The sequence below is a fragment of the Nicotiana attenuata genome, chromosome 2, assembly GCF_001879085.1.
Source record: "Nicotiana attenuata strain UT chromosome 2, NIATTr2, whole genome shotgun sequence".
Classification (NCBI taxonomy): Eukaryota; Viridiplantae; Streptophyta; class Magnoliopsida; order Solanales; family Solanaceae; genus Nicotiana; species Nicotiana attenuata.
The window spans coordinates 32094883-32108840 of record NC_031990.1 but is presented as its reverse complement, the minus strand read 5'-3'; the positions used below and the strand labels follow the sequence as shown (position 1 = coordinate 32108840).

At 38.6% G+C, this 13958-nt stretch overlaps 1 protein-coding gene across 3 annotated transcripts; it reads right to left on the bottom strand.

Annotated features, from left to right (window-relative positions):
• LOC109206571 (protein REVEILLE 1-like) lies at nucleotides 9022-13605 on the bottom strand. 3 transcript variants are annotated; one of them, XM_019369407.1, is made up of 6 exons: nucleotides 12883-13605; nucleotides 11774-11908; nucleotides 11569-11680; nucleotides 11423-11484; nucleotides 10863-11270; nucleotides 9022-10761 (listed from the first exon to the last, which is right to left on the bottom strand). In XM_019369407.1, exons 1-6 carry the CDS (start codon nucleotides 12907-12909, stop codon nucleotides 10021-10023), a joined length of 1485 nt encoding a protein of 494 aa, XP_019224952.1. In that variant the 5' UTR covers nucleotides 12910-13605; the 3' UTR covers nucleotides 9022-10020. The 3 variants fall into 3 exon arrangements, with proteins under 3 accessions (XP_019224952.1, XP_019224959.1, XP_019224967.1); XM_019369414.1 differs by having other exon boundaries at nucleotides 11804-11908; XM_019369422.1 differs by lacking the exons at nucleotides 11774-11908; nucleotides 12883-13605 and having other exon boundaries at nucleotides 11374-11484; nucleotides 11569-11767.

Genomic DNA, 13958 nt, shown 5'->3' with positions numbered 1-13958 from the left:
TAAAAAAGGAAAAAGTATATCAAAGAAGCTTTCTCAAATGGTTGCTTCTCTTTGGGCGCACGTTAACTAAGCTGTGTCGTTATGGGGAAGAGGGAGTGCATCCCTTCTCAGAGAGCTCTAATGGCCTAGGAATCTAAGGCATCACAGGCAGCAACACAACGAGGGAGGAAAGGCACCCAAATACCAGTAGAAACATCAGTTTCAAGCCCGAATGAATGTCGACGGGAGATCTTAGAGAAGGAGGGGACTGGAAATTCGAATTTAGGGAAGGGATTAAGCTCACAAACTCAAAAGGCGAAAGAGGCAGCATTTGAGGAGCCAGTTCTTTCTCAATCCGATGTAACAGTGAAACAAGCCCAGCAGATTTGGGCTGAGGTAGTAGGAACTTCATCAAGTAGCAAGCAGATTGTTTCAATCAGTAGTGGCAGGAAGTCATGAGCAGATCAGGTGGAAGAGGAAACCTCTCAATTGCAGTCAAGGAAATCAGTTTGGGATAGTTTTGACATTGCTAAAGTGTCAAATGTTGGGTTCAAACTGGAGTACGTGGCCCCTAAAATACAAGGTGAGTCTCCTATTGTAGAAATTGAAATGGGAGATATTAGTTCAGAAATAGAGTATTGGAAAACTGCAATTGTATGTTATGTACTGGGGGCCCATCCTCCATTTGAAGTAATCAAGGGCTTCATACAAAGGCTATGGTCTAAGCATGGGATCAATAAAATCGTTATGCTTAAGAATGGGGTAATCTTAGTAAGATCTGATACAATTATTGGGAAGAATGATTTCAAGAAATTCATCACTTTTATAATAAGTCGTTCATTGTGAAATCATGCAACCCTGAAATGAAGTTTTACAAGGGATGAACTTAATACAGTCCCTATATGGATTAGGTTTCCAGGACTAGACTTTAAGTATTGGAGTCCTAAGGCTTTGAGTAAAATAGGGAGTCTGGTAGGGAGGCCAATGATGGTGAATCATAATACTGAGAAGAAGAATAGGCTTAATTTTGCAAGGCTGTTGGTTGAGGTTGAAATGGGGGCTAGCTTACTACAATGTGTGAGGTTTGTTAATGAAAGAGGGATGCTAATGGGGCAGAAGGTTTCCTATGATTGCAAACCAACATTATATGCCCATTGCCACAAATATGGTCATGCAGTAGAGATTTGTACGAAGAAGAGGAACCTTGGGAACCAGGAGGGTTCAGGAGAGAAGAACTAGACAGCCCCTGAGGTTTAGAGGGTACCAATGAAGGCTATGGGGAAAGGTGTAGCTGATCAGGGAGCACAAAAATAACAAGGAAGTGCAAAAATTGATGTGACAGATAACAGGAATTTGGTTCCACAAAAGAGTAACTCAACACAAGGATCACCAACCAGGAAGCAGGTGGAGATAGACAGTATGGGTGACGCCACAAAGACCAGGAAGAAGCCAAAATTCACAGAATCGGCAAGTGACAAAGCAGGGAAACAATATAAATTCCTTTCAAGTGCTAAATCATGAGGCACAAGGAGGAATAAAGGGTGACACGAGGAGGAATAGTCAGGTGGCAAATGTGGATAGTAGGACCATATCCCACATTGGTAATGGTTAATCTACTAAGTTTGAATGTCAGGGGCTTAAATGCCCCCAAATAAGCAAAAGGAGGTGAAACTCCTTTGCAATAGTGAACAGGTAGGACTAGTTAGTGTGTTGGAAACAAAGATTAAAAGGAATAAAATAGATATGATAGATGAAAAATAATTTGGTATATGAAAAAATGTGACAAACCTGGAGGAACACTACAATGGGAGGATTGTGGTGACATGGAGACCAGACTATTATACTGTGATTCTTGTTTACAAAAATTCCTATAGTATCACTTGTGAGGTAGTATATATACCATTACAACTGTCTTTTGTGGTGGCATTTGTGTATGCATTTAACACTAAAGAGGAGAGAAGAGGGTTTTAGAGTAGCCTAGTGGATTATCATGCTGGTTGTTAGAAGCCATGGATAGTGTTGGGAGATTTCAACTCAGTGTTGAGAGCGGAAGATAGAATTGGAGGGAACCCAGTTACTTGGTCTGATGTGGTAGACTTTCACACATGCATTGAGGAATGTGAATTAATAGAGTTTTCTCATACTAGGAATCACTACACTTGGAATGATAAGAATAATGATCAGAGAATTTTTTCAAAGCTAGATTGGATATTCATCAACAATACATGCCAGCTTGCAGAGCAACTTTTCTGCTAGAAGCATTAGTGATCATTGTCCAGCCATGGTGACACTGGAGGATAGGAGAATGGGGATGAGGAGACAATTCATCTATAGCAATGTTTGGGCTTAACATTCTCAAATTTTAAACTAGTGAAGGAAGGGTGGGAAGTTCAAGTGGAAGGCTGCAAGATGTTTAAAGTAGTCAGAAGACTTAAGATGTTAAAGAAGGCTTTAAAAAAGCTAAATGCAGACTACTTTGGAAACATTGTAACTGAGGCAAATGTAGATAGGCTGGCACTTAAAGGGGTTCAGGAAAAACTACAGAGAGATCCAACAAATAGAGAGTTACAGCAGGAGGAGGCCACTATGTATAATAAGTTTAGACAGTCATCCTATATGGCTGAGGTGTATCTGCAACAGAAAAGCAAAGCTACATGGATGATATTGGGTGATAATAATACTAAGTATTTCCATTCATTCATAAAGCACAAAAGGCTACAACAAGCTACTACACAGCTAAATGATGGACAAGGTCTTTGGCAGAATGATCCTAATTTTATAGCTAATATATTTGTTAGTTTTTACACAGATCTATTGGGTACCAGGAGTAATTCAAGGGTGAGAGTCTCTACCAGCATAATTAAGAATGGCCCTATATTGTCCATACCACAGCAGGTTGAGTTAATTAGGCCTTTCAGTGGAAAAGATGTCAAGGAAGCAGTGTTTAGCATAGACAGCAACAAAAGCCCAGGGGCAGATGGATATGGAAGTGGCTTCTTTAAAGCTACATGGTCTATTATTGGAGAGGAAGTGACTGAAGCTATACTGGAATTCTTTGAGAATGGAAGGTTGTTGAAGCAATTGAATGCAACAATTATTGCACTCATCCCTAAAACTGATAATCCAGAGTTTGCAAGTCAATATAGGCCAATATCATGTTGCAATGTACCTTACAAATGTATTTCCAAGATGCTTTGTAGTAGGCTAAAGGCTACTGTATCACACCTAGTGGCACATAACCAAGCTATTTTTGTACAAGGTAGGTCAATGGTGCATAATGTGCTGATATGTCATGATTTGTTAAGGCATTACAATAGGAGAATATCACCTAGATGCTTACTGAAGATAGACTTAAGAAAGGCATATGATATGGTGGACTAGGCATTTCTGAAGGATGCAATGAAAGGGTTTGGTTTTCTTGATAAGTTCACTAACTGGATGCTCACATGTGTTACCACAAAAATATTCTCAATGAAGGTAAATGGGGAGAGCCATGGCTTCTTTGAAGGAAAGAGAGGATTGAGACAAGGTGATCCTGCTTCACCATTACTATTTGCATTAGTAATAGAATATTTATCCAGAATCTTGAAGATAATGATTGTGTTGCCTGACTTTAGGTTCCATCCAATGTGCAAGGAGCTTAAACTTATGCATCTCATTTTTGTTAATGATCTTATGATATTTTGCAAAGGACAAGTGAAGTATGTGATAAGGATATTAGAGGTAGTGAAACATTTTAGTGATGCCTCAAGTCTAGTAGCTAATATGGATAAGTCAACATGTTCTTAGCTGGGGTGACAGATGAAGTTAAGGAGCAACTACTAGGAATAACTAGCTTTACAATGGGAGAGTTTCCTATTAGATATCTGGGCTTGCCTTTGTCGTAAAAAAAGTGGAGTAAATTGGAATGTCAGCAACTGGTAGATAAGATCACCAATAGGATCAAATTGACATATACAAAACAACTCTCCTACGCTGGGAGATTACAGATCATAAATTCAGTTTTCTTCTCAATATACAACTTCTGGGAATCTGTGTTTATACTTCCTCAAAGTGTGTTGAAAGAGGTAGATAGGAAGTGCAGAGAGTACTTATGGGGTGGCTCAGAAAATAAGAAGAAAGTATCTTTAGTTTCTTGGAAAAAAGCATGTTGTCCTAAGAAGCTTGGAGGATTAAATGTCAAAGAATGCAGAATTTGAAACATGGTTGTCGTAAGTAAACTGTTGTGGCAACTTGTAGTCAATAAATATTTACTGTGGGTAAAGTGGGTGCATGGTATATTCTTAAAGAATGGCGAGGACAACTGGAATCACAAAGCACCTGTGGATAGTAGTTGGTACTAGAGGAAGATAAAAGCTTTAGCTGTCAAAATGCAGAATTGGTACATACACGGCAGATACAGACTCACCTCAAAGTGAGATTACTCTATTACTAGGAGTTACATGGAACTAAGGAATGCTCAAACTAAGTTGGTCAATGCTGAATTAATCTGGATTGCTGTGGCATAGCCTAAGCATAGATTTATTATGTGGCTAGTTGTTCACAATAGACTGCTCACTAAAGAAAGATTGGGAAAGCTGAACATACCAGTGGAGGAGGTGGCTTATTGTTTATGCGACTATCACGTTATTGAGACAGCTGATCACTTGTTTAGTGGATGCCTGTGGTTCTAGGAAGTCAAGGAGGGGTGGAGCAATGGACTGGATCACATCTGCAACTAGGAGATTTGAAGACAGTTCTGAAGCGCATAAAAAAGAAGAAATTGAAGCAATTCCAGAGAGCTCTGGTTGCAGCAACTTGGGGGCAATGGTTTATAACACTTGGAAGGCTAGGAACTGGATGTTGTTCAAAGGAACACATGTACATGCGGCAGAAATAGTTATACAGATAAAAAGAGAGATTTTGGCTAGAATAGACATAATTAGTTCATCTAATAAAGCTCATAAGTGTAGGAACTTAGTACACCAGTTGCAAATGTAATTAGTTCTCTTTGTTTTTGCCTGTTGGAGGCTTGATCTTTGTATGTTTGTGAGATCAGGTGCTCTTTAAGTGTAAGGATTTGTTAATGGTAATATTTACACGGTTACCAAAAAAAAGATAATTTTTGGAATAAAAATAGTAACTTTTGGTATTCACCCCTAAACATTACGTGTGAATATGTTTCTTATCTCCTTTATATATGTCACAACCCAATTCCATTATAGGCCGTGTTGGCGCCCAACACCGTTGTTAGGCAAGCCAACACTGATCAACTAGTGATTTCCAGTTTTAGATAAATTTGTAAACAGTGGCTTTTTCCTTATTAAAAAAAGACTTAGGAGTTTGCAACTTTAACATAAATAAATAGAAGCAATCAGTACGAATTGTAATCAAGTGAACAAACCAAAATCATAAGTCTACTAATGTGTGTGCCAAGAGCTGGTGTCACAAGTATGTGGGCAATCTAGTAGAATATACAAAACAAGTGCTAGCCTACTGTCTGAAAGGAAATAGACAGAAAATAAAGCATAAGAGAGACTCCAGCTGCTGCAGGACGGCTCAAAAGGGCAGCTCACCGGGAAGTCTCAAGCTGGGGAATCAATCTACGCGTCAGACTGGTGGCCACATACACCTGCCTCAAATCCTGTACAATAAAGTACAGAAGTGTAGCGTGAGTACATAAAAATATGTACCCAATAAGTATCTCATCTAACCTCGAAGAAGTAGAGACGAGGGGTCGACTCCGACACTTACTAGGGCCAACAATATAATAATATGAAGTTCCAAATTTAAATCATAATGTATGTAGATATCAATAAGCTCAGAACAAGAATAATAACTGAAAAATTCTTCCATTATATTTAAGAGGCACTTTCTTCATTTAAAACAAGTGACCTTTCAAGCAGCAAATTATACAAATTATAAAGAGCTCCAGTTCTGTTATCACACACAAATAACATCGAGGACGTTCGGCCTGATCCAACATAAATATAAATTGTGCACTGCCAAGGGTCGAACGGCGCGAACCATAGATGCATCTATTCACCCCGCTCGCTAATCATACATGCGACGTCAAATATAAATTTAAGAAATTACTCCGCCCGCGGATCATGCGTGCGACACGGTCAAATATAATTTTATCATTTAAATCATAACTCTTTCTAGATTCTTTTAGAAATGAAGACAATTCAACTTGAAGACTTTAAATCCTTAGAAATCCTCAACTTAATTCCTTTTGTTACAATTAGCACGTATAATCAAATAGGGTGTCCACAAAGCATGGTGTAAACCTAAAACTACCCAGACATAACAGAAATAGTAGCTACGTACGGACTCTTGTCACTTCGTGCGTACGTAGCCCCTCACAAATAATCACATATTAATTAAGTTCACCAATGGGAAAATTTCCCTCTTACAAGGTTAGAAAAGAGATTTACCTCACCTCAAAGCCTACTTCCAAATTCAAGAATGCGCTCAAACCCTCAAATTGGAGCCGAACAATCCAAAACTATTCAAATAGTGTAAAAACCAATCATTATAAGTTCAAAAGTTCATATTCTAACTATTAAAATGATTACCCAACCCCAAAGGCAAGATTCCTAAAATTCATCCCCGAGCTCACGTGCCCGGATTTCGAAAATTTTCGAAGGAAATTGTTACCCATAACCTTAGGAACATAAATATATGATTTCACTAAGTTCCATAACCATTTTCGTGGTAAAACTCCATTTTTATCAAAACCCTAGGTTTTTCCTCTAAACTCATGATTTTCACTAATTTTTACATGTTAATCTACCCATAATCTAAGTATTTAACTCGCATATGGTAGAAATTACTTACCTCCAAAAGCTAGGTGAAAATCCCTCTCAAGAAGCTCCAAGAATCGCCCAAGGAGAGTGAAATGTGTAAAAATTGGGTTAGGTCCCATATTAAATGAACCTCACTGCCTCCAGCTTTTCCGCACCTGCGGTCAGTGGGCCGCATCTGCGCCCTCGCTTCGGAAAAGTATTCGCTACTGCGGAAATGGGCTGGGTTGGCTGGCGTCGCACCTGCGGTAAGAGGGCCGCATCTGCAGTCTCGCTTCTGCGAAAGGAGGGCCACACCTGCGAAGCCTGGCCTGCCCCTCCTGGACCGCTTCTGCGCATCTTGGCTCGCACCTGCGGTTGACCAACCGCAGGTGCGGTTATGACAGATCTGGTGCACTCATCTGTGGTTCCAAATTCTCAACTTGGTCCGAGCCTCGTTCGATTGGCACTCGGGGCCCCTAGGGCCCCGCCCGAACATATCAATAAGTTTGGAATCATAAAACGGACTCGCTCGAACTCTCGGAATGCCCGAAACAACATTAAAACTATGAATCAAACTTAAGAACTTCAAGTCCTTCAATTTACTTCCAATGCGCCGAAACGTACTTATACTACTCGGAATGACACCAAAATTTGCGTGCAAGTCTAAATGACATTACAGAACTATTCCCGGTCTCGGAATTCCATTTGGACCTCGATATCACAAAAACCCGCTCCAAACTAAACTTAAAGAACTTCAGAATCCTTCAAGAACCAACTTTCACTATTGGGCGCCAAAATGCACTCGGGTCATCCAAACTCGATCCGAACATACGCCCGAGTCCGAAATCATTATACGAACCTATTGAAACTGTCAAATCCCGATTCCGAGGTTATTTACTCAAAATGTTGACCAAAGTCAAACTTGCCCTTTTAAGCGAACCTTAATGAACCAAGTGTTCTGATTTTAGCCCAAACTCTTTCAAATCTCGAACCAACCATCCCCGCAAGTCATAAATCAGTAAAAGCAAGTACGGGAAGTCTTATTCACGGAAACGGGGTTCTATAAGGCAAAACGACCGGTCAGATCGTTACAATATACTATTATTATTATTATCACAGGACCCACATTACTTTTATTACTTTCTCTTCAAATTGGATTTTACTAAATCTTTTATATTTCTTTTAGCCTCTCCAGAATTTCAAGTCCACTATCTCATAGAACATTCTGTCAAAACGATAGCAGAAAGCAATTGCAAACTCTTATTTTTGTCAATGGCATAGCACCAAAAATATTGAAGCATCAAATGTAATATCAAGTTATCTATGTTTGTTAAACCAGGTTCAATTGTTATGTATTTTTTTTTATTATTTTGCATCTAAAATTTATGATTTTTTTTATATCTTTTGTTTGTAAGTATATGTATTATCTTTTAATTTATTTATTAGAATTTTAATATGTCAACAAGAAAATATGAATCGCATATTAAAAATGCCAAGAAAAGAGAGAAGAATTGAAACTTTAATACAATCCCAAACAGAGGAAGAATTTATGGTAGATGAACAAATTACTAATATAATTAAGCTAGAAGATAATGGAATCCAAGAAGAAGAAGAAGTTGGTGAAAGTCTAACATAGATCTTTTAGAAAATCAGGAAATCCTAAAAGAAATGAACAATAATCCTAGAAAGTAGAAACATATATAATCCTAGTAAAGAAATCGATTATAAATAAAATATTAATAATTTTATATCTCAAAAAGTGGTGGATGCAGGGTGTTACCACCGGGTTCAATTGAATCCATAACTTTCGATGCGGAGTAAAACTTTATATGTAAAATTCATTAAAATTGAAAAAATATTAAATATAAACCCATAACTTTAAAAATATATAATGGGTTGAAAAATGAACTTCAAATAAAATTTTATTAAATAAATTCTTTTAATGTAGGAAAACTTAGTGGCCCTCGTTGAAGTTTGGCTCCGCCCCTGATGTCGGCTTATTTGCGCATATATTGTTGTTTTACGAATGATCTGTTCACATGTAGGAAACCTTTTTTTTTTTTTTTGTGAAGCGGTGTCGAAAAAAGATACTGTATTCCTTTCTAAAGAGGGTCTCCTCTACGCACAACAATACCGTCAACAGAGATTCAAGTAGGTGCACACAAATTTTTACGTATAAGCTGAACATTTGACTTCACAGTTTCACATGAGACTAGTAACAGAATATGATGAATGGATGGCACTGACCAAAACCATACGTGTGGAGCATCCACAATAATGAAATAGTTGTATTACCAGAGCAAAAGCTCATCAATAAGAGAAGCTACAAGATTAAGTTCATGAGCACAGATTTGAACAACTGATGGCAAAATTAGGATCCCTGATATTTTAGGATTATACAGGACCTGAATCAGATGCTCACCCTGCTACTAAAAACATCTGCAGTTATGATTAATGAAGGTGAACAAACTGGAGCAAAACTGATTGATACCAATCATTGCCTAAACGTTGAAGTTCAAAAGAGAGTGCAAAACTTTAACTTGGTCTGGTCCCCAAAATGACAACCAACTCTTGCACAGCAAACTTGAAGCTGAACACTTGCAATCCACAGTTTCAGCTGATACAGCAACTATATATAATGAGTGAATTCCACAGGCAAAAATCATACATGAGACGCATCCGCAACTTGGCAATAGTAATTCTACAAGAGCAGAAGCTCATGAGCAGGAAGTTACAATATTTAAATTCATGAGAACACATTTGAACAATTGAGGGGGAAAATTAGGAAAGACTAAAGATGTGCTTCTCAGCTTCTGCCAAAACTACAAGGAAGAGCTACATTTTCTGCCACTATGTTGTTTCTCTTCGTCCAGACATTTATTTCAGGGGTGATTGAATATGACTCTTTAAAAGTAGTAAGGCTCAACCTTAGCAGCCTCCTTGACTTTGTGCCTTTGCTCTAGCAGAATGAAAATCCATACCAGGCTTCCTTTCTTTTTAAGAATTCAAGCATCAGATCCCTTTGTTTGCTGGCCAGTTCTTAAGCATTCACCGAGTATTACCAAGTACATCAGACTCTTCTCCAAGCCAAAAGAAGTGTGATCTCAATCAGGTCCTTTATAACCTCTTCCAGCCAAGCCAGTTGGAGCGGTGCTGATCGAGTCAGACGATCCCCAACTGCAATTCTAGGACTTCGCAAAACCTAAATCAGATGCTCCCCTGCTACTGGAAAATCTACGCTAATGAGCTAAAGCAAACATCAGAAGGAAACCAGCTACAAGCAAAGGCGGGTTCGCTGCTCTTCTCTTTCCTCACCGCTTAGTGTTGAGGGATTGGTGCCCCTTTCTGCTAAGCATCTCTTGTAAGGAACAAAGCCCTTAACGCGCTTGGTGGAACTTGCTCTTCGCACCAAGCTAGGGGTTTCGCTAGGTCTAGAGGATAATTCTTCCCTCGCCTTCTCTAGTGGATGTTGGCTACTCTGAGCTTCGATATCCATATTTTTATCTCCACCCATTTCCGCACTCACTGGTTCAGTGTTAGAGCCAGTGGAAGATCCTTCTTTCTGATTTTGTTTATCTTCCAGATCATTGTCATTGAAGAATGGACGCCCCTTTATTGGAATTGGATTAAGCACTTGAATGCAAGGAAATGAAACAGATGCACATGATGATCCGCATGGCAAAAGAGTGGCAGAAGCACATCCAGTAGGCCATTGGTTTTCATTTTGTGATGGCGAGTAATAAAATGGTGGTGAGGTTCCCATAGTTAAGGTACTTGACCCACAATCTGAACCAGAAGCAGTAAATTTCATTGGCATTAAGTTCCAAGACGCTGTTGGCAATGCTGCTTCATCATTCACTTTTGTCTCTATTTTGCACGTGCCAGAAGTTGGACGGGGTCTCTGAGATTCAGTGACTAGCACAGTTTTACCAAATAGCTTCAGACGTGGAGTAGAAGACGTCTCAGCTGAGCCTTCTTTAACAAAATTAACTTCTTGGGGAAGCAACTCTAGTTTCTGAAATACGAACCAAACAGGAAATTATAAGTGATTTCAAATGAAAAATTTCTAGCAGCATCATGGAAACAAAAAAGAAGCAGTAGCAAAGGCAGTCGTACCATGCAAGCTTGGTTTTCTGGATTTGTACTAGCATTTGCTTGGGCAAGCGAAGAGCTATCTTGTAGGATGAAATTGGGCGGTTCAGAAAGTACAAAACCATCAGATTTTCCACCACCAGCTGGTGAAACAGGTGATGCGCTACCACTGCGCTTACTTGAATCCGCCGTGCCAAGTGCATCCGAACCATGTGCAGACAACACAGAAGTAGGAGATTGGTTCTCTTGTTCAGACATAGACATATTAGGTGAGATCGACCTTGTCGATTTCTCAGGAACTAGGGTTCCACTTTTAACTGGAGTAGCCAATTTGCGTGGATAAGGGTGCATCGGTTTTCTTTTAGGTCGAGGAGGAGGGATCTCTATGGGTTTCACAGAGCTTGCATCACCATTATTAGATTCACGAACAACCTGACCACCATAAACAGATTGGAAATCAACAAAAGCATTCACATAACAAATTAACCCTTAACGATGACTACACGCCTTAGAGTCATAAAAGAATATGACTTACATCAAAAGGCGGCATATAGATATAATGGGGGTATATAAGAGCAGTAAACCTTGGAGAAAAACTTCTGAGCATGGCTCCTTATTTGTACTGCAGTTTTTGTGCCCACATGCTCTGAAAATTAATCAAGACCATTGTAAATATGCAATGACAACCAAAAGATGCCTCTAACAAGCCATTAATCTTTTCTGTTTCTACCTTGTATACGCCTCCATGCCCTACCATACAGCTTTATAGCCTCAAGGAACTTTTTGTGCTCTTCTTCTGTCCACCGTTCCCTTTGCTTTGAGATGGTGTATGGTTTCCTGGCCTATTTTAAGCCAAAAAGAACGATGGACAAGACACAGATATGAGCTTGGTATGGAAAAAGTAGTTGACACAGAGAATGTGGAAAACAATAAACCTTGGGAGCAAATTCATCTGCAGAAGCAACCTGCTCTTTCAGCTGGATGCTCCTTGTTGATGATTCTCCCACATCTGATGAAATTCCGTTCCTGCTGGAACGGATCGAGTCCACCCCGCTTTCTCCACTTTGATCCTAAAATGACGAAGAGAGAAAGATGAAGCTTCTCCAAAAAGAACTCCAAATACTTCAATCCATTGTAATTTAAAGAGGACCATGTCTACTAGCTATATTGTGATATTCCCAAGTTTGCCAAAGTTTAAAGTCAAATTACATCACATGTTGCAGTGTATTTGCTTACACTCAAGATGTATTATAAGTTGAATGCAGAAGAACAGGACAAAATAAGAACATTCAGTGTTGTCTAGCAAATGAACAATCCATTCATCAGCAGCAACAAAATGAAACATTTGTATACGGCTGCTTAATATTGAAACTAACATATAGAACTGACAATCTTCCCTCCCATCTTGATGTTTAACTTTCTTAATACAAACATATAGCCACTAGCTTAAATTCATTTAATACAAACACATGAACAACAGAATAACAAGTGACAACTATTAAAACCTGCAAATTTCTTCTCCTATTTTCTCTATTTCAACAATCAACATCAATGTCAAGCTCGCCGTTGATCAGTCTGAACTGGCCGAAACACAATGCATATTATTATACTACTGGACTAACACTCTTAAGCCCGTACACAACTTTGGTATCAAAATCATAGTTCATCCACTATAGATTAGTTAGGCACTACAGTTAAAACAAACTGCAGTACAAACCCCCACCCAAAAAAAAAAAGAAATAAAGCAACAGCAACATATTCCACCGAAGACAACTCTGAATTAAAAATGTTTAATACTACCTAATCAAATTCATCACAGTAGTATTCTCTCTTTCTGCAAAACATTCAACTATCAAAATTTCACCAACTCTTCATCTATTAGAAAATTCAAAATCCATCAACCCATTATACTTTTAAATGAAACCCAACTCTAAAATTAGTACTTACTAAGAAGCAAAGAACATCTATTTTAACCATAAAGGAAACAGAGAATCACACAAGATACCATCTGAAAATTACTATAACATTAAAAAGATTGTCACACCTGATCAGCCATTTCTGCAGATGCCATCAATTTTATCTGAAGATGCTAAAACTCCTCCACAGCCAAAATCACCAACAACTGCTAAAATCTTAAGCACCAAAATATCCTGGAAAAATCTATCCTCACACTTCCCCAAAATAGAAATAGATAAAGAAAAAGCCCCACTTTTTACTGTTTAGCCAATCAATTCTCTTGAGTTTCAGATCCCAAAAATATCAATAGTCACTCTCACTGATTCACAGTAAGTCATTCAATACTTCTCTAACTCTGTTCACACACAGCAGAGTCACCACTACGAGGCATTAACTTTCCCCATTGAAGATCAAACCAACATAAACTCAGAGAAAACCCAAGAACCAGAAAATTCTACTACTAATAAATACTGCTTCAAATTCAGAGAAATATTGGTCTCATCAATAGCAAAGAACACCCTCAATAATGAATAAAGTTGGAGACTTTAATAAAAGGGTCTGCTTATAAACAGCATGGGGAGTGAAAATAATAATCTTTTTAAACCAATAACACCTCAAAGTCTCGATCTCGCAAGCTGGTAGGCTCAAAAACAAAGTGCGCTGACACAAAATAGAAACTTCCCCAGAAAAGAACACAATATCAACTACAGTTTACAGAACAGAAGTATACTGAGTGTAAAGATGAAGAGGAGGAAGAAGGAGAAGCGACAAAGGCAAAGAATGAAACAAATATTTTTGGGTTAAAAGAGAGAAGGAGGAGAAGAAAAAGGAGGAGGGAGGGGGTGCCACGACAGAGGGTATAAATGGAATTCCACATTTGTGTTTTAAGAAGCTCGAGAGTTTAATGGAATCTTGTGGCTCAAGTTCAAAGACACCCCCGACACGTGGCTCTGCTTCTTTTTCTTTTTTTTTTTGAATTTTCGAAATCCTTTAAGATTATTTAAAAAACAAAAAGAAGAAATTTAATTCTATGTTTCGAGTTTGACTCGCGAGTTGACAGTTGGAAAAAAGTACTCGCTTTTTGGCGTCCTCCACGTTTCGATTTGTTTGTGGATGACTATTTTTTATGTGTTCCTATGTGGGGCCTTGTTTTGACACCTTCCT

Excerpts from the sequence above, each read along its gene's own strand:
- LOC109206571 (XM_019369407.1), bottom strand. The coding sequence starts at position 12,909 with ATGGCATCTGCAGAAATGGCTGATCAG. Across the intron at positions 11,909-12,882 it reads CTGCAGAAATGGCTGATCAG|GATCAAAGTGGAGAAAGCGG; the intron begins GTGTGACAATCT and ends TCGTCATTTTAG. Across the intron at positions 11,271-11,422 it reads CTCAGAAGTTTTTCTCCAAG|GTTGTTCGTGAATCTAATAA; the intron begins GTTTACTGCTCT and ends TATGGTGGTCAG.